Source organism: Phyllostomus hastatus, unplaced genomic scaffold, assembly GCF_019186645.2.
Source record: "Phyllostomus hastatus isolate PE091 unplaced genomic scaffold, TTU_PhHast_1.1 phas_contig_210, whole genome shotgun sequence".
NCBI lineage: Eukaryota > Metazoa > Chordata > Mammalia > Chiroptera > Phyllostomidae > Phyllostomus > Phyllostomus hastatus.
In genome coordinates this window covers 1,707,634-1,731,053 of record NW_025333737.1, presented here as the reverse complement: position 1 = coordinate 1,731,053, position 23,420 = coordinate 1,707,634, and the positions used below count along the sequence as shown (strand labels likewise).

General features: G+C 45.0%; 1 protein-coding gene across 3 annotated transcripts in view; it reads left to right on the top strand.

The window, feature by feature from the left end:
- The window catches only part of VPS53 (VPS53 subunit of GARP complex), a 133,256-nt gene that overhangs the window by 100,557 nt on the left and 9,279 nt on the right, over positions 1–23,420 (top strand). For all 3 annotated transcript variants that reach the window (XM_045837337.1, XM_045837338.1, XM_045837339.1), the window contains 2 exons: positions 10,592–10,740; positions 15,147–15,216. In XM_045837337.1, the coding sequence (XP_045693293.1) occupies positions 10,592–10,740; positions 15,147–15,216 (219 nt within the window). The remainder of the gene's footprint in view (positions 1–10,591; positions 10,741–15,146; positions 15,217–23,420) is intronic.

Genomic DNA, 23,420 nt, shown 5'->3' with positions numbered 1-23,420 from the left:
GAGGGAAGCTCAGAACTTTGTGGAAATTGCCCTTCTCATTACGCATCTTTGGAGTTCCACGGGCCACTCTGTACTTGCACTTCCATAGTCAGGATTGCAAACAGGGCTGCCCTCAAGGAGTTTACATTCTGGTGGGGAGAAAACTTTGAATAGCTGCTGCTGTAAATAACATATTTTATAAATGGCAAGAATGAATGTTGGGCTTACCAAAGTGGAGTGGAGTTGTTGATGATACCGAGTTTGACAAGGTGGATTGAGCCAAACCGTGCAGCCAGCTCGTGCCCCTGGGAGGAGACCTTGTTCTCATCAGAGGCGCCCTGCGGCCTCCCTGGTTAGCATGTAGGCCTTCCATTGCGTGTCCCTGCACTGCCTTGTCAGTTCTGCAGTCCTGGGTGTATGCCTGCACTCCAGCCTCTGAGCCACTTCCACTGCCCTGAATGCATTACTTTTTGTGGCTTCCATGCCTTTTCTCATTCTATTCTTTCTGGTTAGAATTCTCTTCCCACTATTGTCTGCCCAGTGAGCACATCCTTTCAGAAATGTCTGCCCCCTTTTAAAAAATTGAGGTATAATTTACCCTTTCAAAATGTACAAGGTCTGTCCTGAAAAAGCCCAACCATTGTTAATATAACCAGAATGGTTTGCATAACATCGGTGTAACCTGGCAGCCAAGGCAAGTAGACTGGAGTGTGCATGCGCAAATTATAACTCCATTGTACTAGTCATTGGAAGCTGTAGACACAATTGAGTGAGCATGTGTACTGTGTGGCTGTCGCATTCTAAATGACTGAACGAGTGGAGCAATGAATCTGCATCAGATTTTGTGTTAAGCTTGAGTATTCCTCCATGGAAACTATTCAGATGATTCAGAAGGCCGCAGCTATGGGCAACTGGTGACTGGCAGCTTCATCACGACAATGCGCCCACTCATGCATTTCGTCTCGTGCAGAGTCTTTTGGTGAATCATTGAATCACCCAGGTGACTCAGCCCCCCTACAGCCCAGATTTGGTGGCCTGTGACTTCTGTCTTTTTCCAAAACTAAAATCACCTTTGAAAGGGAACAGATTTCAAACCATTGATGAGATTCAGGAAAATATGACAGGGCAGCTGATGGCGATTGGGAGAACTGTGTGAAGTCCCAAGGTGCCTATTTTGAAGGGGACTGAGGTGTCATTGTCCTATGTACAGTGTTTCTTCTATCTTCTGTCTTCTTAAATAAATGCCTCTATTTTTCATTTCATTTTCATATTGCATGGCTGGATACCTTCTAGACAGACCTTGTATAATTCAGTGTTCACAAGGCCATCCAATTACCACCACTAATTCCAGAACATCTTTATTCACCAAAAAGAAATCCCATTCCAAGAGCAGTGCAGCCCCATTTCCATCACTAATCTATTGTCTGTCTCTACAGATTTGCCTATTCTGGACATTTCACATAAACGGAGTCATGCAGTATATAGCTTTTGTGACTGGCTTTCTTCACTTAGTCAGATGTTTTCCGTGTTCATTCATGGGGTAGCATGTATCAGTACTTCATTCCTTTTTATAGCTGAATAATATTCCATTGTATGGTTATACCATATTTGGTTTGTCCATTCATCAGTCAGTGGACATTTAAGTGTGTCCACATTATAATTATTATGAGTAATGCTATGAATATTTTCATACAAATTTTGTGTGAATATATGTTTTCATTTCTCTTGCCATGTATACCTAAAAGTGGGACTGCTGGGTCATGTGATAGCCCTGTGTTTAGCATTTTGAGGTATTGCCAAGTGACTGCACCATTTTGCATGCCTGCCGGCAGTGTGTCAGGGTTCTCATTTTCCCTTATCCTCACCAACTCTCCTTTTTTAATTATAGCCATTCAAATGGGGGTGAAGTGGTGTCCTGTTGTGGTTTTAATTTGTATTTGCATTTTCCTGATGACTAGGATGTTGAGCATCTTTTCATACTTATTGGCCATTTGTGTATCTTCTTTGAAGAAAGGTCACATCAAATCCTTTGCCCATTTTTTTAGGCTTTCTGGGATAGTTTTCTTTTTTTTTTTTAGATATATTTCAGTTTGCTTTTTTTAAAAATATTTTATTTATTTATTTTTAGGGAGGGAAGAAGAGAGAGAGAGGGAGAGGGAGAGAGAGAGAGAGGGAGAGAGAAACATCAATGTGCGGTTGCTGGGGGTTATGGCCTGCAACCCAGGAATGTACCCTGGCTGGGAATCGAACCTGGGACACTTTGGTTCCCAGCCCGCACTCAATCCACTGAGCTACGCCAGCCAGGGCTTCTGGGATAGTTTTCTAATTCATCTTTTTTTTTTTCCCCAGTGGAGAGGGTGAGAGGAAGCAAAGCACAGGGAAAGTGCCTCCTTAGACCTTACCAGTGCCAGGAACCCAAGGCCTAGGTGCCCCACAGCCTAACAATGGAGGAGTGGCTCAGGGGATGGGCAGGTAGCTATAGAATGCAGAGGGACTCAGAGGAGGCTTCTGTGAGCCAGTCAGAGGTGGATACACACACTGCAGGCAGGACATGCCATTTACTGCCGCCCTGGCTGGACCAGGCCAGATGCACAGCACTGAAGTGGGGGGTGGGGTAGAGGAGGAGGAGACAGACAGACAGAGGTACACCGATAGAGATGAGACTGAGGGAACGTGGTGAGAGAAAAGGATAGGCAGAGAGGGAGGCAGACAAGGAAAGAAAATGACAGAGATGGGGGACAGACAAAGACAGAGCGACAGGGACAGAGAAGAAGTGAGAGACACTAAGAAAGAAGGAGGGAGAGGCAGAAAAAGACAGAGGCGGAGGTACTTTACCCACTTTTAAATTGGGTTGTTTTCTATTGTCGAGTTGTAAAAGTTCTTTTTATAGTCTGATACTAGACCATTTACTAGATACACGATTTGGAAATTTTTTCTTGTGGGTTGTCTTTTCACTTTTTTTGCTTGTGTCCTTTGAAGCAATAAAGTTTTAATTTTGATGAAGTCCAGTTTATCTATTTTTTTCTTTTGATGCTGTGCTTTTGGTGTTATACCTTAGACACCATTATTATAAGACCAGTGTTCTAACCCCTGAGCTTTAGGGCCTGACACCATTATTACCAATCCAAAATTACAAGCATATTCTTCTAAGCATTTTATAGTTTTAGCACTTACATTTAGGCCTTCCATCCACTTTTGAGTTAATTTTTGTATACGGTATAAAGTAAGGATTTAACTTCGTTCTCTTGCCTATACACATCTGGCTCTCCCGGTGCCATTTGTTGAAAAGAGTTTTCTTTACCCGTTGGGTGGTCCTGACACTCCTGTCAAAAATCAGTTGACCGGAGAGCTGTATGGGTTTATTTCTGGACAGTCGGCTCTGTCCCTTCGATCTATATGTCTGTCCTTAGGCCAGGACGATACTGTTTTGACAGTTGTAGCTTTGTAGTAAGCTTTGAAATGAGGAAGTGTGAGTCCTCCACCTTTGTTCTTTTTTGAGATCGTTTTGGCTTTCTGGAGCCTCTTGCAATGTCACCATTTTCTGTCTTACCAGGGTGCCTTTCTCCTTCAAGACACCACAGTGCATTGACTACCTCTCTACTTTGTTACACAATTATTTTTCTATTTCTGTCTCTCCTGTTAAGCTTTGAACAACTTGAAGGCTTATTTCAGTTTTGGATCTACATAACATAGCATAGTACTTGCTTAACAGTAGTATAATTAAGTACTAATATTGCTATTTTAAGTGAAATGACATATAACAAAACCAGTTTTACCATAAACTAGTTTACATAGACAAGAGTTGAGTTCCTGTGGCATTATAACAGAATGGCATTGGATGACACAACATTATTTGAAGACTTGCTGTACTCCCTGAATGACTTTGAAGGTGAAGAAGGCAGGGAGAAGAAAGAACTAAAGTTTGTAGACACCCATTTGACCAAAGAATGGCGACAATGTAAAACATGGATAGCTGTACAGAACAGATTTTGCTGTGTGCCTTTATAGGAGGAGGCACGCTGGTAGACCTTGAAATCGTTAGGTGCAGACAAGTGCTGTTGGGGATGATGTGATGCTCCTCAGTTCTCACTTTGATACGCAGCAGCCTGAGCTGACTGAAGAAAGGTCAGAGTTAGGGAATGCCCACATCCAGCTATTAGCTCCCCCAGGATAGGCAAGAGCCCTCCTCCTAGAAAAGGAAGGGAAACACCTAGGGCAAAGTTTGGTAGAAAACATGCACAGAAATGACTTTAAACAGGCCAGGCCCATGTGGAGGAAGTGACATATGATGCAAGTTTAGTGGTCTCTCTGAAACTGTAACTTTGAGATGATAGTAGTATTTCTGATACAATAAGGTACATTAAAATGACCTTTCAGACCACCTTCCCCTCACATATTGCATTATTTTCTTAGATGAGCTCTATGAAACGATAAGAAGTTATGTCACTTGTCTGTGATCTCTTAGCTGGCAGACCCAGGATTCAAACTCGGGTCTCTCTCTGCAGGACTGTACCATGTCATACATACAGAATAGGAGGAAGTCATTTTGGCAGATGTGGAAACTGAGGCAAAAGCAGCTGAAGTGATTTGCTTAAAAATGGAAGAGCGCTAAGTCAGCATGTGCCCAGAAGTGCCAGGCTCAGGGGAGTGTTCATGTTGACTTGATTATGAGCTTTCCAAGCATTCACAAGCATCCTGTTGGGTATTTATCTTCAGCTCTTCTTGATCAGACGCCATGACTTTCCTATGGGGAGAAAATGGGCTGAGCAACCAACCCACATATTCCAGTCTGCTGTGTACATTTCTCCTGGAAAACGGATGAATTGTCATTCTGGTGTTTGTTTTCTTTTTCATAATATGCCCAAAACCATAAAGCTTTATAACAGCAAAGGAAGAAATGAAACCACCTCTCCCGATTCTTGAAAAAGGGAGTTGTTTGAAGTGCTTTGGTAGAAATATGAAGAGTTCTGTTTTTTAAATGTAAATTCTGTAAATCCTTAGGAATGAGTATGACTAATTATGGCTTTACAAGTAGGATTTTTAAACTAAATTTTATGGCTTCCTTTAAAGAGACTGTTGGTCCCCTGGTCCCCTCCTCACTGTGTCATTTTTCCTAGGTCTATGCACATCATTAGGTTGAAAGAATCTAGTCTCTAAAATCAAACATACTTAGCTTTTTGCCCATTAATGGTAGTTTTTAGGGGGGAGGAAGGAACAGAAAGAAGAAACTGAACAAATTAAATTTCCTTACAGTCTGGCATGTAATTTCCATTAAGTTTCAAGATTGTGAACATGTACTAATTTAGGAGATTGCATTACTATCCCCCAAAGACATTTTGAAATAGCTAGAACACTCTTCAAATCTGTTCTCATTTTCCTCAGTCATTAAAATGTTGATCTATTTCAGGAGTCCCGCAGAACTGCATGGTTAAGAAATCCTCAAGTTCATTTTCTACTGACAATCAAAGCATACCTTTCTTTTTTCATAAAAGAGATTCTTTTTCATTATGACCAAAGCAAATCACCTTCATTATGGAAAATACAGATTTTCAAAAAGAAGAAAACTTCAATCACCCATAATTCCAATTAATGGATACATTTCATACTTTACAGACTCTTCTATGAGCTGTTTTTCTTGTTGTGCAGGTCTTCATAGTTTTCTGTGTCATTTAATGTAGAGTTATTAATATAGTACTTTTGCACAGTATTCCACGGTACAAAGTATTTATTGTTAAGAACATTTCATGCACTATCCTTCAGTAACTATATGATTTTGGATATTATCATTATCCCAATTTTATAGCTGAGAAAACTGAGGCTAGAAGAGGTTGGGCAACTTGCCTGAGATACACTCAGCAGGCTGCTCAGGCAGTATTGGAGCTCGTGATGGGCAGACTCTGGAGTTCCTCATTTTAAGTACTATCACCTACTCCTTCCCTTATAATGTATGTAATTAATTCACTTCTGATGGATTTTTAGGTTATTTCCAATTTTTCACATTTATAAACATTCTGGCAATGGACAACTTGTGTGTATGTATGTATATTTTTTTCTAGACATTCCTAATTATTAGCTTCAGATTAATTGCCTTAAAGGGAATTGCAGAGATCAAAGCTATGCAAAATGCTAAGATTTTTCATAGATGTTTTCAAATTGCTTTTAAGAAAGGTTGTACAAACTCACAATTCACCTTTCCATTGGCCCAGCAGTGAGTGGGAAGAAGATATATATTTAAAGCCTATCGTGGATGTTTTGCTTTTCCCCTTGGAGCCTCACCAACAAGGTGAGAAGAGCTTGTCCTTCGCCCTCTGTACAACCATCTCGTCATCTGCCTGTGCACAGCCGCATGTTACCTGTAGATTCTGCATGCTGCAGTTCCTTTGGCTAATTTCACATTTATTTAGGGTAGTAACGCTTCTTTTGGAAAGCAGCGTGATAAAATGGAAAGAACATGGACTTTGGAGTTAGACAGACCAATTTCTGGATCTCAGCCCTGCCAACTTCTCAGCTGTGCTAATTAAGCAATTAGGCGAGCCATTTGTTGTCCTCTAGCCTGTTTTGTCACCTGTGAAGCAGGAGTAATGCCTCCTACACCGCATTATCAGGAGTAATAAGTTTGTTTGAAGATGTCAGTCATGTTGCTTGGTGTATAGTAGGTGCTCAGAAAATGTTCCTTCTCCCTTTTTATTCCCCACACATTGCTTGGTCTACCACTGTACATGCAGAGGTACCTGTAAATACAGCAAACACTCATTGCGTGAGTAAGAGCAACCCAGACAGGCACTGTGGTGCGAGCATGTGTGTGCCTGCCTGAGCAGTTGCTCGGGGCCAGTGCCCCAGCATCCTGAACCTCAGCCCTAGACTCCAGTAGCCCGAAATGTTCCCAGATTCTAAATGTCAGAGTCTGTGGTCTCTATATCTCTATTCCCCTGAATAGGTGGGAATTTGAATTTTCAGTTGAGAAAAATTACTTCCTCAGGAGACCTTTCCAAGCGTCATGTAGCCATAGGGAAAACAAAGTTTCATAGTAAGCTAATTGCAAAGCTCTGTCCTCTGATGAGTGGATTGGTCAGAATACTCTGCTACAGTGGGCTCTTAATAGGAAGTGTTAATCTCCCCAGCCTTCCCTGGGAAGTGCCAACATCAGCCACACACTTCTTCCTGGGGTGGAGAGGGGTGGAAACCAGGGGCAGTGCTGATGTCCTGGGGCCCACGATCTCTCCCTGTGGCTGCACATGGGGTCCTGGGGCTCTGACACTGTTATCTGCATCATTTCCTTCCTTATGTTTCTACAACCCTGCACCTTAGTTACTACTTCTTTGCCAGCTAGTTTTCTTGTGGTTTATATGGTAGCAGTAGTACTCAACCCCACCCTACCCCCTGCCAAAAACAAAAAGCACAAAAGGAGAAGCTTCAAGTAGGGAGGGGTAAATTTCAAATGTGAAGTGCCACGTTTACCTGGAAAACTTGGAGTCTTATTTCTATGAATGGCTTTTCATGATGTTTGTTCTTCCAATACAAGCTGCTGTTCTTTCTTTTTTTGAAAGCGTGCTTTGCTTGATGGCTGTGTATTTCATTAGTCTCTCCTTGAGAAACTGCACTTACCTTGAACTAAGGCCCAGTAAGCGCTTTTATTCTTCTTTTGTGGTCATTTTTTAGTGAGTGTCTTAGGAAGCAGCCTGGTGTAGTACTTTGGCTTTAGACAGATCTGGGTTGTCTCTGCCATTTACCAGCTGTGACTTTGGGCAAGTCACCTAACCTCTTTGAGCTTTGTGAGTTTCCTCATTTACAGGATTGCTGTGAGAGCTATATGAGCTCATGTATGAATAGTAAATGGGACGAGGTGTGCCAAGTGCTAGGCAAAGTGACCCGCATAGTGGGCCCTAATTAGTTATCTTGGGACATTGACATTACAACCCATAACCTAAGTCTTCCAGGGTGGATGATAGCAAGCATTAACATTGGAGGCAGTGAGTAGACAGAACCATTGCTAACTGTATGTTACAATTAAAAAATACATATTATGCCCTGGCTGGTGTGGCTCAATGGGTTGAGCACCAGCCTGCAAACTGAAAACAAACAGTAAACATGATATTAATTTTCTTTGTTCTCCAGTACTTTGTTTCAATACTTCAGCCCTGGCTGGTGTGGCTCAGTGAATTGAACAAAAGGGTTGGCCTACAAACCAAAGGGTTGGTTTGATTGCTGGTCAGGGCACATGCCTGGGTTGCAGGCCAGGTCAGATGCCCAGTAGGGGGTGCGTGAGAGGCAACCATGTATTGATGTTTCTCTCCCTCTTTCTCCTTCCCTTCTCCTCTGTCTAAAATAAATAAATAAAACCTCTAAAAATACTTCATTAAGCTGACTTAAACCTTAAATCATAAATCTACTTGACTTTTGCTAATACTTCTTTAACTTGACCATGGAGTCATAACTGGCTGAAGTATTAAAGCAAATTAGATCTTTTCACCATATCCCAAATGCAGGCGCTGACATGGCCAGTGGTGATCAAGAGGGAGTTAGCTCACCGGCAGGAACTTGAAGTCCCACGTCCCTGGCTCTGTCTTGCCTCAGAGTTGCTTTGGAACCAACGACAGGGCATGTCACCACCTCCCTTTGTGGTCTTTTTCTATTAATGGAGAACTGTAATGTTTAGATAATTGTTTATTCACTTTTTGAGATGTTGAAATAGAAAACACTGCTAACTTGGAAAACAGTAGTCATTTCTATAAAAGCACTTCCTGTCGATTGGAGGAGGGGGGTATCAAGCTCCTCTCCCCACTTACTGTGAGCACCTGGAGCATTCACTGTGCTCCAGGTGTTGCTGCAGAGCTGGGGGAAGCAAGGTGAGGTGCAGACATGGACAGTTCCTGTCAACTTTGGCCTCACCCTCTGAGCTCATTTAAACTCACCTAGAATGCTCCTTGTTTGAATGGACCAAATCTCTAAAATGAGATGGAGAAAGAAGCCTCTTGAATAAGATCAAAGAGAATGAGGAAGATATTACCCATAACCGAAGCAGTAGCATATAGTCAGTTCCTACTAGACCTTTCTGCTCCTCCTCCATTGTTTATTTCTGTTTTCTCCCCGGTAAAAAATTTGAGACCTTTTATATCTGGAGCCTTGCACAAGACTTAACGTCTCTGGGCCTTGGTTCTCTTATCTGTAAAATGAAGGTAGAGGTTCCTTCCTGCTTTTTTGTGGTTCTGTGCTTAAACATACCTCAAGTGTTTAGAATATAAATATCTGCTGACTTGAAGAAACATTAGGACAAAACAGAAAGTCACTTGAGCTTCCCGGGAGCTGGGGAATCATCCATGTACAATACGATTCTTTTAAACAAGTACTCTCAGTGTTGAATTTTTTGTCTCCCCAAGAGCTCTATAAAAATAGTATTTTCTTGCCAGAGACATTAAGGCCTCAGAACTACTGCCCTCCTTCTGTGAACATATTATATGGTTTGTGTTTGGCTTAGGATCTTTTTAGCAGACAGCCCAGCTCCATTCTGAGAGGCTGACTCAGCAGAGTTCCTCCAGCCTGTTCCCGCTTTCTGCAGGATTTGAGTGCCCACCCCCTGCCAGCTCCCAGGTCGGTGGGAGCTGGTGCTGTCTCTCTGCTCCTGTGCTTACCCAAGAGGGAAGAGACACTACAGCATTGCATTTTCCCTAATTTTCCTCCGGTTGTTAGAGCTTGAGCCAGGCAGGTCTTGTTTTTGTCTGTGACCTGGTCCAGAACCATGTCAGTCCTCTCAGTGGTGTTCGCCTCCTCCGCCCCTCCAGTCCACGTGGCCCCTGCCATCCGTGCAGCCTCTGTGCCTCTCTCCTGCCTGTTCCCCTCTGCTGTCTTACCCGCTGGTCTGCCCCTCAGGTTTGCCAGACAGCCTCTCTCCTTTCCCTTGGTTGAAATCTCAACATAATCCCAAAGGTTTTAGGAGTAAGAATCTAATGTTTTATTATGGAAAATTTCAATAATATACAGCAGTAGAGAAAAAAAAGTACATTGAACCTCATGTACCCATCACCCAGCTTCACTAATCTTGTTTCATCCACTCCTTTCAACCCCACATTACCTGGAAGCAGGTCTCACACCACATACCATTTCTAGTTTCCTTTTTTTAAAAAACTGTTCCCAATTTACTTGAGAGAAAGACATAAGTTAACTCTTGTCCAGGCTTCGTTGGATGTGGCCCAGCCACCTTTCTGGTCTCCCAGGCTCCCTGTCTGCTCAAGAGTAGCGGCCCCTCCCCCACGCTCCCCAGTCCCTTTCTGGTGGATCAGCTGACGGAAGAATGGGAGCCGATTCATCTGCCCGTGAGGGGCTGTGTGGGAGATGGGCCGCTTAGGTGGGAAGGGACGGCTGTTTCAGGCATGAGGGGGACGGGGAAGGAAACGATGCCTGAGTCCTGCCTCGCTGTCAGGGAGAAGGTGGGCGTACTTGTTTGTGTTCACAATTAGCCACGGCCAGCTGGATAAGACACGTCGCCCGAAACCCTGTGGCAGCTGTGAGAGCAAGCTGTGGCCTGATCTCCACCCCCTTGCCCCTCCCTGGTGACAGGTAAGGTTGTCCTCCGATAAGACATCTAAAGGCGTGTCCTGTGTGTCTCCATTTTCAGATGCAGTGGCAGAATGTGGAGCACGTTGGTGACCAGAGCCCCTATGTCACCTCTGTCATTCTTCACATTAAGCAGAACGTCCCCATCATCCGTGACAACCTGGCTTCAACACGGAAGTACTTCACTCAGTTCTGCATTAAATTTGCAAAGTAAGTCCTGGAACATTCTCATCCCTGGGGGATTTCGAGGCCGCACTTACTGCCGATGCACTCACACTCCAGGTGTCCCCACCGTCCAGCTAGAAAGGAAGTTGAAGGGAAAGGAACTTAAACTCCAGAGATCTGCTGATGAGGAGGGAGAACTGGGGCTGTTTAGAAGGGATTCTTCAAACCAGAGCCCGGCCAAACAAGAAGGTGAGGTTGAATTCCTGGCTAATTGCAGCGGCACACACAGTTTATAAGTCACTGAGAGTAGAGTAGGCTTCGGTAGTGTGGTATTCTGGTTGCGGTGGGCAAACTGATTTTTGTACCCAAAAGAAGCAGAGTGATGAAACTGAATCCCCTGACGTCATAGATGACAGTAACCGCGATGCAGTCATCGGCCACATTGAGGCGGACAGAACTGCGATGGGGGTGCCATTGTTCTGAGTTGTGTGCACGTAACTGTGCCCCTGCCTCCCCCCTGGTTGAATGACTAAAACTATTTTTCAGCGATTTCATATATACATTTTGTCTCTCCAACAAGATGATAAGCGTTTTAAGGGTAGGCACCATCAGTTCTGTTTCTTTTGAGCCTTCTCTTCCTCCTTCCTCACATTAGCTCTTACTGGGGCTACCAGAATTTATCTACTTGCAGATGTCCCTGGGTCCAGGGAAGGTACTGGAAGTTAGGAAGGCCAGTCAGGGAGCTCCATTGCCAAGGTAGATAGAGTGAACTGCATGTCTTCCTGCCACAGCCTTGTGTGTGGCCATTTCTGACTTGATGTTCTGAAGCAGGGAAATAGTTTGGTCCTTTGCCAGCCAGCCAGCGTCTGGCTGTAGCACTGTTTCCCCCGAGACCAGACAGCGCAGAGGGTCAGAGCCTCCTCGGACCAATCAGCAAATAAGCACTTTGGCAAACTGCTCAGGAAAGGGCTTCAGGAGGGTCAACCCAGTCCAAGCTACTGTATTTCGGTTGTTCTCTTCCAAGTCCCAAAGGGTAATTTAGGACTCCAAGTTTCTGTCTTCCTCAAATATCTCCCTGTTTGTATTCAATTAAGGCTTTTCTTCTCCCTCACAAATAGATCCCTGAGGACCCTCAGTTATGGAGTGGCTTATGGCGTCAACTTCAGTTTTTACTTTGTCAAGGAAAGATAGAGTTGGGTCTCCAGGGAGGCGTTAATGCTTGCAGTATGGCAGATGAACCAGGAGCTGACATTTCCTCCGCTCTCTCCGGGTGCTCGTTCGGGTGTGTTAAAAGCAGTGCTGATAAATCACATGGTGACACTCCCCAAAGCTCCTGGTAGAAACAGTATCTCTAAAAACTGACTATGGCCAGAAGTCTCCAGTGTGGTCGCGCGGGGCTCTGGTCGAGCTAGCGTCGAAGTGAGCTCACTCGGGCAGCCCCGGCACCAGCCGCACATTCTCTCACAGCCCTTCCCTTCTTTCACTAAGCCCGTAGTGCATAAACGGGAAATAGGATGCCCATCTCTCACATCTGGAAAAATTTAACCTGTGAAATCAGAAAGTGGCTTTCTGATTTAATTTGTGGTACTCTCTCATCCCTCTAGAATCCCAGTGGAAGACTAGGGACCTCAGAGGTGGGGGTTTCCCCAGCCAAGAGCAATAGCCGCCGCCGCCCCAGGGGGATGGAAAAGCACTTAGCAGTTACCCACCACTTTGCCTCGACTTCTCCCCAAAGACGTGTCCCTGGTCTCTCTGCTTTCCTCACCCCACTCCACTAGACTAGCAGATACAGCCAGTTCTAGGGCACACCTGAAGACTACTGTACTGTAAAGGAACTCAGCTTATAAACTGTGTGTGCTGTTACAATTAGCCAGAAATTCAAGCTCACCTTCTTGTTTGGCCGGGCTCTGGTTTGAAGAATCCCTTCTAAATAGCCCCAATTCTGCCTCCTGATCAGCAGATCTCTGGAATTTAAGTTCCTTTTCCTTTAACTTGTTCTCCTATCCCACCAACGTAAAGCCATAGCTGTTTCCCTTTGCCTCCACTTGGTCTCTGCAGCGGGAGCCTTTCCTATGTAAACATCGAGACCACCCTTCTGACTGAAACTACTAAGTGACTTCTCTTGTCCACTGAGCTGATTCTCTTCCGCTCAGTAATGGAGGTAACAAGACAATCTCTTTATAGTGGTTGGGAGGATAAGATGGGAAGTCTTCTGTAAACTTTCTGATGGAGTGCTAGTACCAAGCTGACATTCAGAGACCGGTAGCTGTGCCCTGTCCAGCATGGCTCAGTTGGTTGGAGCATTGTCCCATACACCAAAAGGTCTCAGGTATGATTCCCCGTCAGGGCACATACCTGGTTTGCGGGTTCGATCCTTGGCCAGTGTGTGTACAAGAGGCTGCCGATCGATGTTACTGTCTCACATTGATATTTCTTTCTCTCTGCCCCTGCCAAACCCTCTCTTCAACAACAACAACAAAAGTGGTTGTCCCTATCATTATTATTTATTCAACGTGCATTCACTTGAGTAGCTGCTCTGTCTCAGACGCAGAATTAAGTTAAGTGCTTTGACTTAATAGATACTGTCTCTATTTTTGCTTGCCTTACAGTCAAGTGGGGGGAAACAGACGTGTGAATAAATAAGTATAGTAAAGTCGGTTAGATGTTAGGCTAGAGGTCTGTGGACTCTGTGTAGAATATGGTTGGAGGAAAGGCTTCATAGCAGAGAAGGAGGGATGTCCTTGAGCAGAGTCTAAGAGACCTGTGTGTGCTGACCCACAAGGCCGTGGGGAAGCGGGCGCAGTGTAAGCAAAGACCTAGAGGCTGAAATAGGCTGCAGAACCACGGGATCTACAAGTAGCTCAGCTGGTTGGAGCATAGGGTGCCAGGGCTTAGCACGAGCAGGCTGGGGACAGAGAATCGAGACAACCAAGGAAGGCTTTGTCTGCAGCCTCACAAGAGTTTTAATCAGGGGAAGGTCTTGGTCATATTTGTATTTGAAATTCCCTTTGGCAGCAGATGGATTAGAAAGGATGAGGCTGAAGGCTGGGAGACCAGTTAGGAAACAATTGAAAGGGCTCAAGTGAGAAAGGGCAGCAGCAGTGGGAATGGTTGGAGGGGTGGATATGGGAGTTCGGGGGAATAGCTGGTAGCTGATGGGATACTGGGGTGGAGGGCGAGGAAGCTGTCTCAGGCAGCCCTCGGTTTCTGACTTGGGTGACTGGGTGGATGAGATCCAGTCCAAGAGCCTGGATTCCAGGGCGGGGCTGAGTCATGGGCATGCTGGGGTTGAGGTTGCAGTGGGCCATTCCAGTGGGATGTCCAGTGGGTCGTTGGGTGTTAGAGTGGGCACAAGTGTACGGGAAAAGACATAGAGAAATCGAAGAAGATGGAGGTCACAGCCTGAGGGCAACGTTGAAAGAGGGAGAAGAGGGGTGCTAGCCAGCCTTCAGCTCAGCCCACAGATCCTGCCTTATCTCCGCTGTGCCTTCTTTGGTCGTGGGTCCTTATGACACCTCCAGGTCTGTCACTCTGGACCTGGCCTTGAATATAGGCATTTCTAGCTCCCACACTTGCCATTCTGTTTTCCCTACTTGGGCCTTTGCAGTTTTATCCAAAAAGCTCCCCCAACCTATTAAAATTTCATTGTCCCTTTCCCCAAACCAGAATCATTGTCCGTTCACCAGGCCAGCGTTGCCCTTCAGTCCTCAGTACATTGGGGGAGATCATGTATTTCATTCCTGATCCGACATTTATTCCCTTAACACTTATTTCCTATTTTTGCCTTTAAGATCTCATAACTACCTCGTGTATATTCCACTCTCGTAACTGGTAGGGTGTTTTCGGCTACTAATAATGGAAGCCTTGACCCAAACTGACTTATATAGAAGGTGAACTTTTTATTTCATGTAACTGGAAGCCCAGAGCAGGACAGATGCAAGGGTGGTTGATTCGGCAGTTCAGCGATGTCACTAAGGACCCAGGTTCTTCACCCTGCTCTGCTCTGGCTTCTTCCTCAGAATGGTGGGAAAATGGCTGCCTTTATAACCAAATACAAGAATACCCTGGGGAAGAAGAGAGAGCCTTGCCCCAGCATGCAATAAAGTTCTTCCCTCCGGTCTGCCTGGGCCAGCCAAGACCATGTTCCCATCTCGGTACCAGCAGCAGTTACCCAGGGCATGCCACACTCTGACTGGGAGACTCATCGGAATTCAGCTCTGTAGTGGGGGAGGAACCAACTTTTCCCTGGCATCCCAAGGCCACGTCCACCTAAATGAAACCAGGGCCTTGGCTAGAAAGAAAAAGAAGGGAGTGGATGCTGGTAGATCACAGAAGTGTCTTCTTCGTTTCTCAGTTTCCTCATGGAAGGCAGAGGGGCCTTAAAATTTTTTTCTACAGTTCTTTGCAGAGGAAAGAATAAGCCTGATTTGTCACTTCTTTTTTATCCACAGCTCCTTCATTCCCAAGTTCATCACCCACCTCTTCAAGTGCAAGCCAATTAGTATGGTGGGAGCAGAACAGGTAAGATGAAGTTGGTATGGGGTCTTTTCTTTATGGCTTTGGTCATAGATCAAACACATGTCTTTCTAGCACAGGTCCACTCTGGAGAAATGCGGTTGCCGATTTCCCCTGTTTGGGCACAGTGTGGGGACTGGGCGGCTTAATTCAGTCACCCATGTATTTAAAAATTTGTGTTGAGCACCCACCAAGTACGCAGGCATTGTTCTAGGTACAGGGTGTACCACAGTAAACAAGACAGAAAAGATCTCACCCTTATCATACTCACATTCTGATAAGTAAAGACAGAAAATATACAATTTAACAAAGAAATCAGAAGATCATTTCAACTTCAGTATGCTAAAGGGCATAAAACTAGGTCACTGAAAGAGTATCTTAGCGGCACAAGGAAGTAATGTCTCTGCCTTTGAAGGTCAGAGAGGGCTCCTCTGGGAGCCGGGGCTTGGTGGGGACCAGGAGAGACATGTCTGGGCAGAGGCTCTGGCGATGAGGGACCCTGTGCCTGGGGCAGGGACCCTTGTCTGCGGTGCTGAGGACCTGTCCGCCGCACCCGGGGAGCCCACTCCGTCTGCTTGGGCTCTGTGCTCAAGGCATCTCTTCATCGGTTGTATTGCCTGAGTGCTTATGAGCTGCGGCATGTGGTACAGCAGGGTCACCGCTCTGCAGCTGCCGCCCACTCAGACTACCAGAAGTGTGCACGTTTGAGTTCAGAGAGCAGTTTAAGCTACTTTTTAAAAGAAACAAACAATAATTTTCATACCCTAATTCTCTAAAAAGCATCTACTTAGATGCATTCTCATATATTCATTAAAATAAATCTTCTCCAGGCCTCTACTTAGCAGCACTTAGTGAAAGTACCTTTTTTTTTAAAGTAAACTACATTTTTAAGTAAGAAGGTTATATAATTCAGTACATTTCTATGACTCCTCCTCTTCCATCAAATCAGTCACTTTGGTCAAGACTCGACTCTCCCCCAGCTCCGTGACTTGCCCTCAGCGGGGCTCTGGGCCGTGCTGGTCTGCTGGTCAGCGTGGCAGGTTGGCACGTGCCCGGGACATCATGGGTCTCTCACCCAGCGTCAAAGCCAGAGATGTAATCTCGATGAAGATCAGGAGTGTCTTGATAAGTGCAGTGTGTTTTTATGCTCTTTGTGAGTGAGTGGAGGTTATAAAGAGCCAGTATGGAGTGAACATTGGGCTCGCAGGTTTCAGAGTTACAGAGACCCGAGACCAAATCCTGTCTGTGACAATTGTTTGTCCGTAGACACGCTACTGAGCCTCCTAGCACTTTAGTTTCCTCATCTATAAAGTGAGGATAATCCTAGGACTGCCTCCTGGGGGAGCTACAGGGGCTAAGCAAGATAATGCACTTAAAGTGCCTGGTACAACGTCTGGCACAGGGGAAGCCCAGTGCCAGCTCGCACATATTTATGCTTCCGCAGACCGGGGCCGGGACTTGGTTTCTGCTCTCATTTCCCATCTCCCTGAATAGTGACACCTAGCCAGCGTTTGCCGCTGGCTGACTGGCCGACCAGCTTTAACCGGGGTCAAAAATATGTGTTGTCTCGGAGAACATCCTGGGAGGCTGCATGGATTCAGGCGCTGACTGTGTCTGTAGTGTCTCCGTGTTTTGAAATTCTTGACTTTTGCGTGTCGTAAGCAGAGGACTGGTCCTCTCCACTAGAAACCGCAGCCTGATGCCCCAACACATTGTCTCCAGTTTCCTCAGCACATGTCCACTGGGCACTGGTTCTGTCCAGCGCACTGTCGTGTGTAATCAGAGAAGGTGCAGCGTGATCACTATCTGTGTGTCGGAAGAAGCTTAAGCGTCCTCAGTTACTAGGTTTCTGTCACTAGACGTGATGAAGCCGCTGGACACCCAGTTGACTCACTGGGAGCATGCGTTCAGGAGAGTGCAGCTCTGCCCAGGCCTTGCTAGCTGATGCACTGTCTGATAACCATGATATTTTCGTATCATCACATAAATCCAATATCCTATCTATTTTCCCCAGATTTTTCTCTTCTTTCAAAGAATGTTAAAATAATCAGCTCAGGCTCAAAGCCCCTATCTTCAGAAAAATATCAGTGTAGCCAGTATTGACTCCTGCTTTGAGAGGTGAATGAGAAAACCACCTGTGAAAGTGCAGTTTTACTCTCTCAGACCCCAGGCAGAGATGAGTGGGTGAGGAGGGCATGGATCTCGACAGGCCCAGCCTGGGGGGAGGGTGTGAGTGGGAACTAAAGGGCAATGTGGCCCCTGAAGGGGTCCCATGGAGAGTTCAGGGTTAGCTGGGTCCATGCTTGCCCTGAGCATGTGGGCTTAGACACCAGGCAGTCATGGAGCTGGAGGTGTGATCAAACAGGCAGCAGAACCGTGGGAATCAAGAAGTTAACAAAGAGATGTGCATAGACTGAAATAGATTCTGCCTCCAGTCTTGTCGTGGCTGTAATCCAAGCTTTCATAAAAACTGTGAAATGCAAAACTAAGATTTAGCCTAATCTCAGCTGCCTGTGCTTCGCCACAAAGGCACTACATCCTAAATTTAGATTCTACTTTAATACTTGTGCTGAAAACAGGGAAGGAGATATTTTCCTGATATTTATTCTCTTCCTGATTACTACACAGCCTGAATTATTTGTCTTGGGCCCTGGAGTCCTCTTGAGCAATTGCAAGGGCACATGGAACTGAACCATACTGGTATTTGTAATGCTTCTTGCTACTTTGTGAGTTTCAGAGTATCTTGTGGGATTTGCAGGGTCATTAATCAGTCTTATGGCCGTGGCATCTACGACCGCGCACGGCAGAAATGGAATCCACTTGTACAAACTTACCATGGAGGGAGCAGAACAATCAGGTGTGGGAGAAAGAACCCTGAGATGTGGGGTGCAGTGCCCCCACTGCTATTAATGGTCTCATTGACCAGAGAAGCAGTTGCTTCTCTGCTCTGGGCCCAGTTTCGTTGTGTTTAAGTGAGAACACTGCACCAGACTCTCATACGCCTCTCCTAGGTCTGTCACATTACGGAGTTTACAATATTTTGAGCAATCTTACTCATGTCTATGAAGTTACCGTATATTCCTTTGTAGCACTGTTACAGAACAGATGGCAGGGGTGAACAATATACTATTACCGAATGGACCCCCACCTTGTGCTCCAGGGGTTCCCGCGCCGTACTAGGTTCCCCTTGCCTGCCCCAGGGAGAAATGTCTCTCAATGCCCCAGGGAGAAACGTCTCTCAATGGTCCAAATGTCTCTCAATCATTACTTAGAGTAATGATTTAATGTCTTCATTAAAATACTAAAGTCCTTTAGAATACCCACAAACACACACAGTCCTTCCTTCTCCCCTTTGCCCAGTCTGGGGTACCATATCTCAGGAAAAGAAGTAGAAGTCCATGGTTCAGACAGCCCCTCAGTTCCCAGCACCATCAGCTGTGTCACTGCCACAATCTCCAGTTAATCCAAAGCCATGTGGTACCTTCTCACGGCCCACCAGCAAGAGTCCTTTCACCCCTTTCCTTCCCAGCAAGGTCTCTCCTGCTTCCTAAGCCATGTGGCAAAAGGGAGCAACCCAAAGCTGCGTGGTCCTGACTCTTGCCAAAGCCACAGGATCCCAACCAACCATCATGGCTGCTGCGCCTGGGCTTAAATCCCAGCGCCAATCTTCCTCTGCAACCCCATTTCCGACTCCTCACACAGTCAGTTACACCTGCCAGCATTCCCATATTTTTCCAGCCTTTCTTGTCTGCCATAATAAGCCTGGGCAGGCATGGCACCAATCATCTCCAAGCTCTCACGCAGGCACTGTAACCAGGGGGAGTTGCTTCCCATTTATATCCTGGGTAGAAGTCACTCCCATCCCCCTGGCTCAAAGCATAACCATAGCTATTTAACATATCTGTGAAACCAGTTAAACGTTATAGGTATGTTAAGTGACCATGCCTGAGGTTATGTGCAAAACTGTTGCTATACAACACAGTTCTCTGATGGCCCTACTCCATGTGTCCCATCCCTCAGTTCACACCTGTGGGGGTGAGGACATCCCGTGTTTTTTTAATATTTTCTGGATACCCTGAGTTCTGGACCCCATTACAAATCCTTCTTTGGGGTCCCCCTGGCTGCACTCTGTTACAGTATCTTTATATCTCATCTTGACTTTTTTTATTGTGGCGAAACATGCAAAACAATTTATCACTGTAACCGTTTTTAAGTGTACAGTTCAGTAGTAGTAAGTACATTCACATTGCTGTTCGCCCCCCCCCACCATCCACCTCCAGACCTTGTCCATCTTCCCAAACCGAAACTCCATTCCCATGAAACACTGACTCCCTATTCTGTCCTCATCCCTGGTCCTTGCAAACACCATTGCGTTCTACTTTGCGCGTCTGTGAGTATGACGACTCGAAGAACCTCTAAGTGGAGTCCTACAATATCTGTCCTGTTGTGTCTGGCTTATTTCACACTTAGCATGCCTTCAGGCTTTATCCATGCTGTGACATGTTTCAGAATTTTCTTCCTTTCTAAGGCCGAGTAATATTCCATTCTGTGTATATTCCACATTTTGACCATATTGACTTTTAAATTCACAGAATTCAAAACCATATGTAAAAAGAAGTTTAAAGCAAATTTTAGATGTTCTTAAAAGCTCAAACACCAAGGAAAGGGAAAAGGAGGGTCATGATCATGTACACACCATTTACCTTATCACGGCGGCTAGAAAAAGGAGACAGTAAGATGGTTATTCTCGGGTGCAGTTCTTCTTGGTAAATCTCAGTGTGACAGTATTTTGAAGTCCTCGTTTTAAAAACAAAACAAAATGTGGATTGATAAAATTCAATTCCCATATATGATAGGTTTTTTTAAATCTTAGCAAACTTAGGGACACAAGAGAAATTGTTAAATCTAATAAATGGTATATACAAAAGTTTGTGAGAGGGTATGGATTACATAGGTAAATTCATTTGTTAAGATTGCAAAATTAACAATTGTACATTTCAACGTATGTAAACTTTACCTCAAAAAAATTAAGCGAGGGATAGGGAGTGATTAGAACAGGGTTTCTCAAGCTTAAGTATATTTTATTGATTATGCTATTACAGTTGTCCCACTTTTTTTTCTCTCCTTTACTCCCCTCTGCCCTGCAACACCCCTCCCACCAGAATTCCCCTCACCCCCTTAGTTCATGTCCGTGGATCTCACATATAAGTTCTTTGGCTTCTCCATTTCCTATCTTAACCTCCCCTTGTCTATTCCATACCTGCCATTTATGCTTCTTATTCCCTGTACCTTTTCCCCCATTCTCCTCCCTCTCCCTCCCCACTGATAATCCTCCATTGACCTCCAGTTCTGTGATTCTGTTCCTGTTCTAATTATTTGCTTAGTTTGTTTTTGTTTTTTAGGTTCACTTATTGATAGTTGTGAGTTTGTCATCATTTTACTATTCATAGTTTTTATCTTTTTCTTAGATGAGTCCCTTTAACATTTCATATAATAAGGGCTTGGTGATAATGAACTCCTTTAACTTGACCATATCTGGGAAGCACTTTATCTGCCCTTCCATTCTAAATGATAGTGTTGCTGGATAGAGCAATCTTGGATGTAGGCCCTTGCCTTTCATGACTTTGAATACTTCTTTCCAGCTCCTTCTTGCCTGCAAGTTTTCTTTTGAGAAATCAGCTGATAATCTTATGGGAATTCCTTTGTAGATAACTGTCTCCTTTTGTCTTGCTGCTTTTAAGATTCTCTCATTTTCTTTTTTTTTTTCCTTTTTTTTTAATTTTCTTTTCAAGTACAGTTTTCTGTCCTTTACTCCCATCCCAGTCCACCCACCCATCCCTCCTCACCTCCCTCCCATTTCTATCCTTTTCTTTAATCTTGGGTAATGTAATTATGATGTGCCTTGGTATGTGCTTCCTTGAGTCCAACTTCTTTGGGACTCTCTCAGGTTCCTGGTCTTCCTGGAAGTCTGTTTATTTTTGCCAGTTTGGGGAAGTTCTCCTTCATTATGTTTTCAATTTCTTGCTCTTCCTCTTCTCCTTCTGGTACCCCTATGATTCAGATGTTGGATCATTAAAGTTGTCTCAGAGATTCCTAAACCTCATCTCACTTTTTTTGAATTCTTCTTTCTTTATTCTGTTCTGGTTGGATTGTTTATTTCTTCCTACTGGTCCGAACTGTTTATTTGAGTCCCAGTTTCTTGCCCATCACTGTTGGTTCCTTATATATTTTCCTTTATTTCACTTTTTCCTCTCTTTTGCAACTGTACTCAACCATTTCTGTGAGCATCCTGATTACCAGTGTTTTGAACTGTACATCTGATAGGTTGGCTATCTCTTCATTGCTTAGTTGTATTTTTTCTGGAGCTTTGATCTGTTCTTTCATTTGGGCCATATTTTTTTCTCTCTGTGTACCTGTTGTGTAGTAAGAGGCAGAGCCTTAGGTATTTGCCAGGGTGAAGCAACCCCAGTCTCTGCATTGTGGCACTGTCTGTGGAGGAGGGTTCAGAGAGGGAGCGCTGCCACTTGATCAGCTCTCTGGTGGCTTTCAGTCATTTCTCCCACTACCCACAAGCAAATTGGGTCCTTCTGGTGCTGATCCCTGGGTGGGTGGTTTTGTGTATGTTTAGGACGACCCTGTGGTCCTATGTTCTAGGACCCTGTGGGTCTCTCCTACAAACTCTCCTGTGAGGCGGCGACTTTCTCCCACTGCCACAACCCCCACAGGATTTTATAGTCAGAGGCTTTGAGACATTATTTCCCCACGCTGGACTGGAACCCTGGGTTGAAAGATCTGTCTCACTCCCCAGTTGTTCCTCCCAGTTTTTCTGCACACAAATGTGGGACTGCTGGTCCCACCCCACAGCCACCACCTCACCTGCCCAGTCCACCAGCCACTGCCTCGCCCACCTGGTCCTCCAGCTGCCAGCTTGTCATGGGTCCTCTCCACCCCAGCCGCCCCTCTCTGCCCCTCCTACCAGTCTGGATGAACATTTCTTCTTTCACTCCTTGGTTGTTGGACTTCAGTAGACTTTGATTTTCTGGCAGTTCTGGTTGGGTTTTGTTTTTAAATTTGTTGTCTTTCTTTTGGTTGTGGGAAGAGGCACAGTGTATCTACCTATGCCTCCATCTTTGCCAAAAGCATTATAGACATTTTGAGCCAGAGAATCTTTTGTCATGGGGGGCTGTCCTATATGTTACAGGATATTTAGCAGCATCCCTTACCACTACTCACTACTTGCAAGCAACACCCTCCCAATTCAGAGAACCAAAAATGTCTCTCTAGACATTGCCAAATATCCTGCGGGGGTTTACGGGGGTGAACCAAATCACCCCCAGTAGAGAGCCACAAGATTAATCAGAGATGAAGCAAGATAAGAATGACAGAATGCCTTTGGCTGTTGCAGCTGAGTGATGGGGGCTTAAGGGTTCGTTGTATTATTGTGTTTACCTAAGTATGTGTTTGAAACTTTCCATAATAGCAAGATTTAAAAATAATAGTAGTGGTCCATTCATGTGTAATCCAAAATAAAATTTTACTTTACGGTTGACACAAAACTTCCGTACTTCTACACTTAAACTAGCTTCCTTCTAGATCTTCTGATCATAGAACTTGTTTTCAGAAAAGGTGAATTCTGCTTCCTTGTTACGTGTGCACATGCTTTTGCCCAGACACTAGAGCTTTCTCCCTCTTGTACAGCCCTTTTCTCTTTCTGAAGAGGTTTTTGAATCTCTGATCTACCCAACCACTTACTTTTCTCTGTCTGATTAGTGCTGGCCCATCTTACTTCCCATGAGTCCAGCCTTCTCTCCCCCTGAGAGCTTGAGGCCTCTTCTGTCTCTCGGTCAAAAGAATGCTTGCTCCCCGGTGCCACACGGAGCCAGGGGTCGGGCGCAGCCGCGCTCCAGGCGCCTTCACAGCCGTCAGCAGGGCCCCCATGGGCCTGGAGATGGGTGGGCTGAGCAAGCTAGTGAAATACTGAGTGAGTCAGTTATCGAAAAAAAGTACAGTATCATGGTTAATGGTCAAATATAGAAAGAATTTTCTCCAAAAGATTTTTTTTAATTTTAATTTATTGATTTTAGAGAGAGGAAGGGAGAAAAGAAAGTGTGAAACATCGATTTTTGTTGTCGTTCCACTTATTGATGCACTCATTGGTTGATTTTTATATGTGCCCTGATCAGAGGTCAAACCCACAACCTTGGCGTATG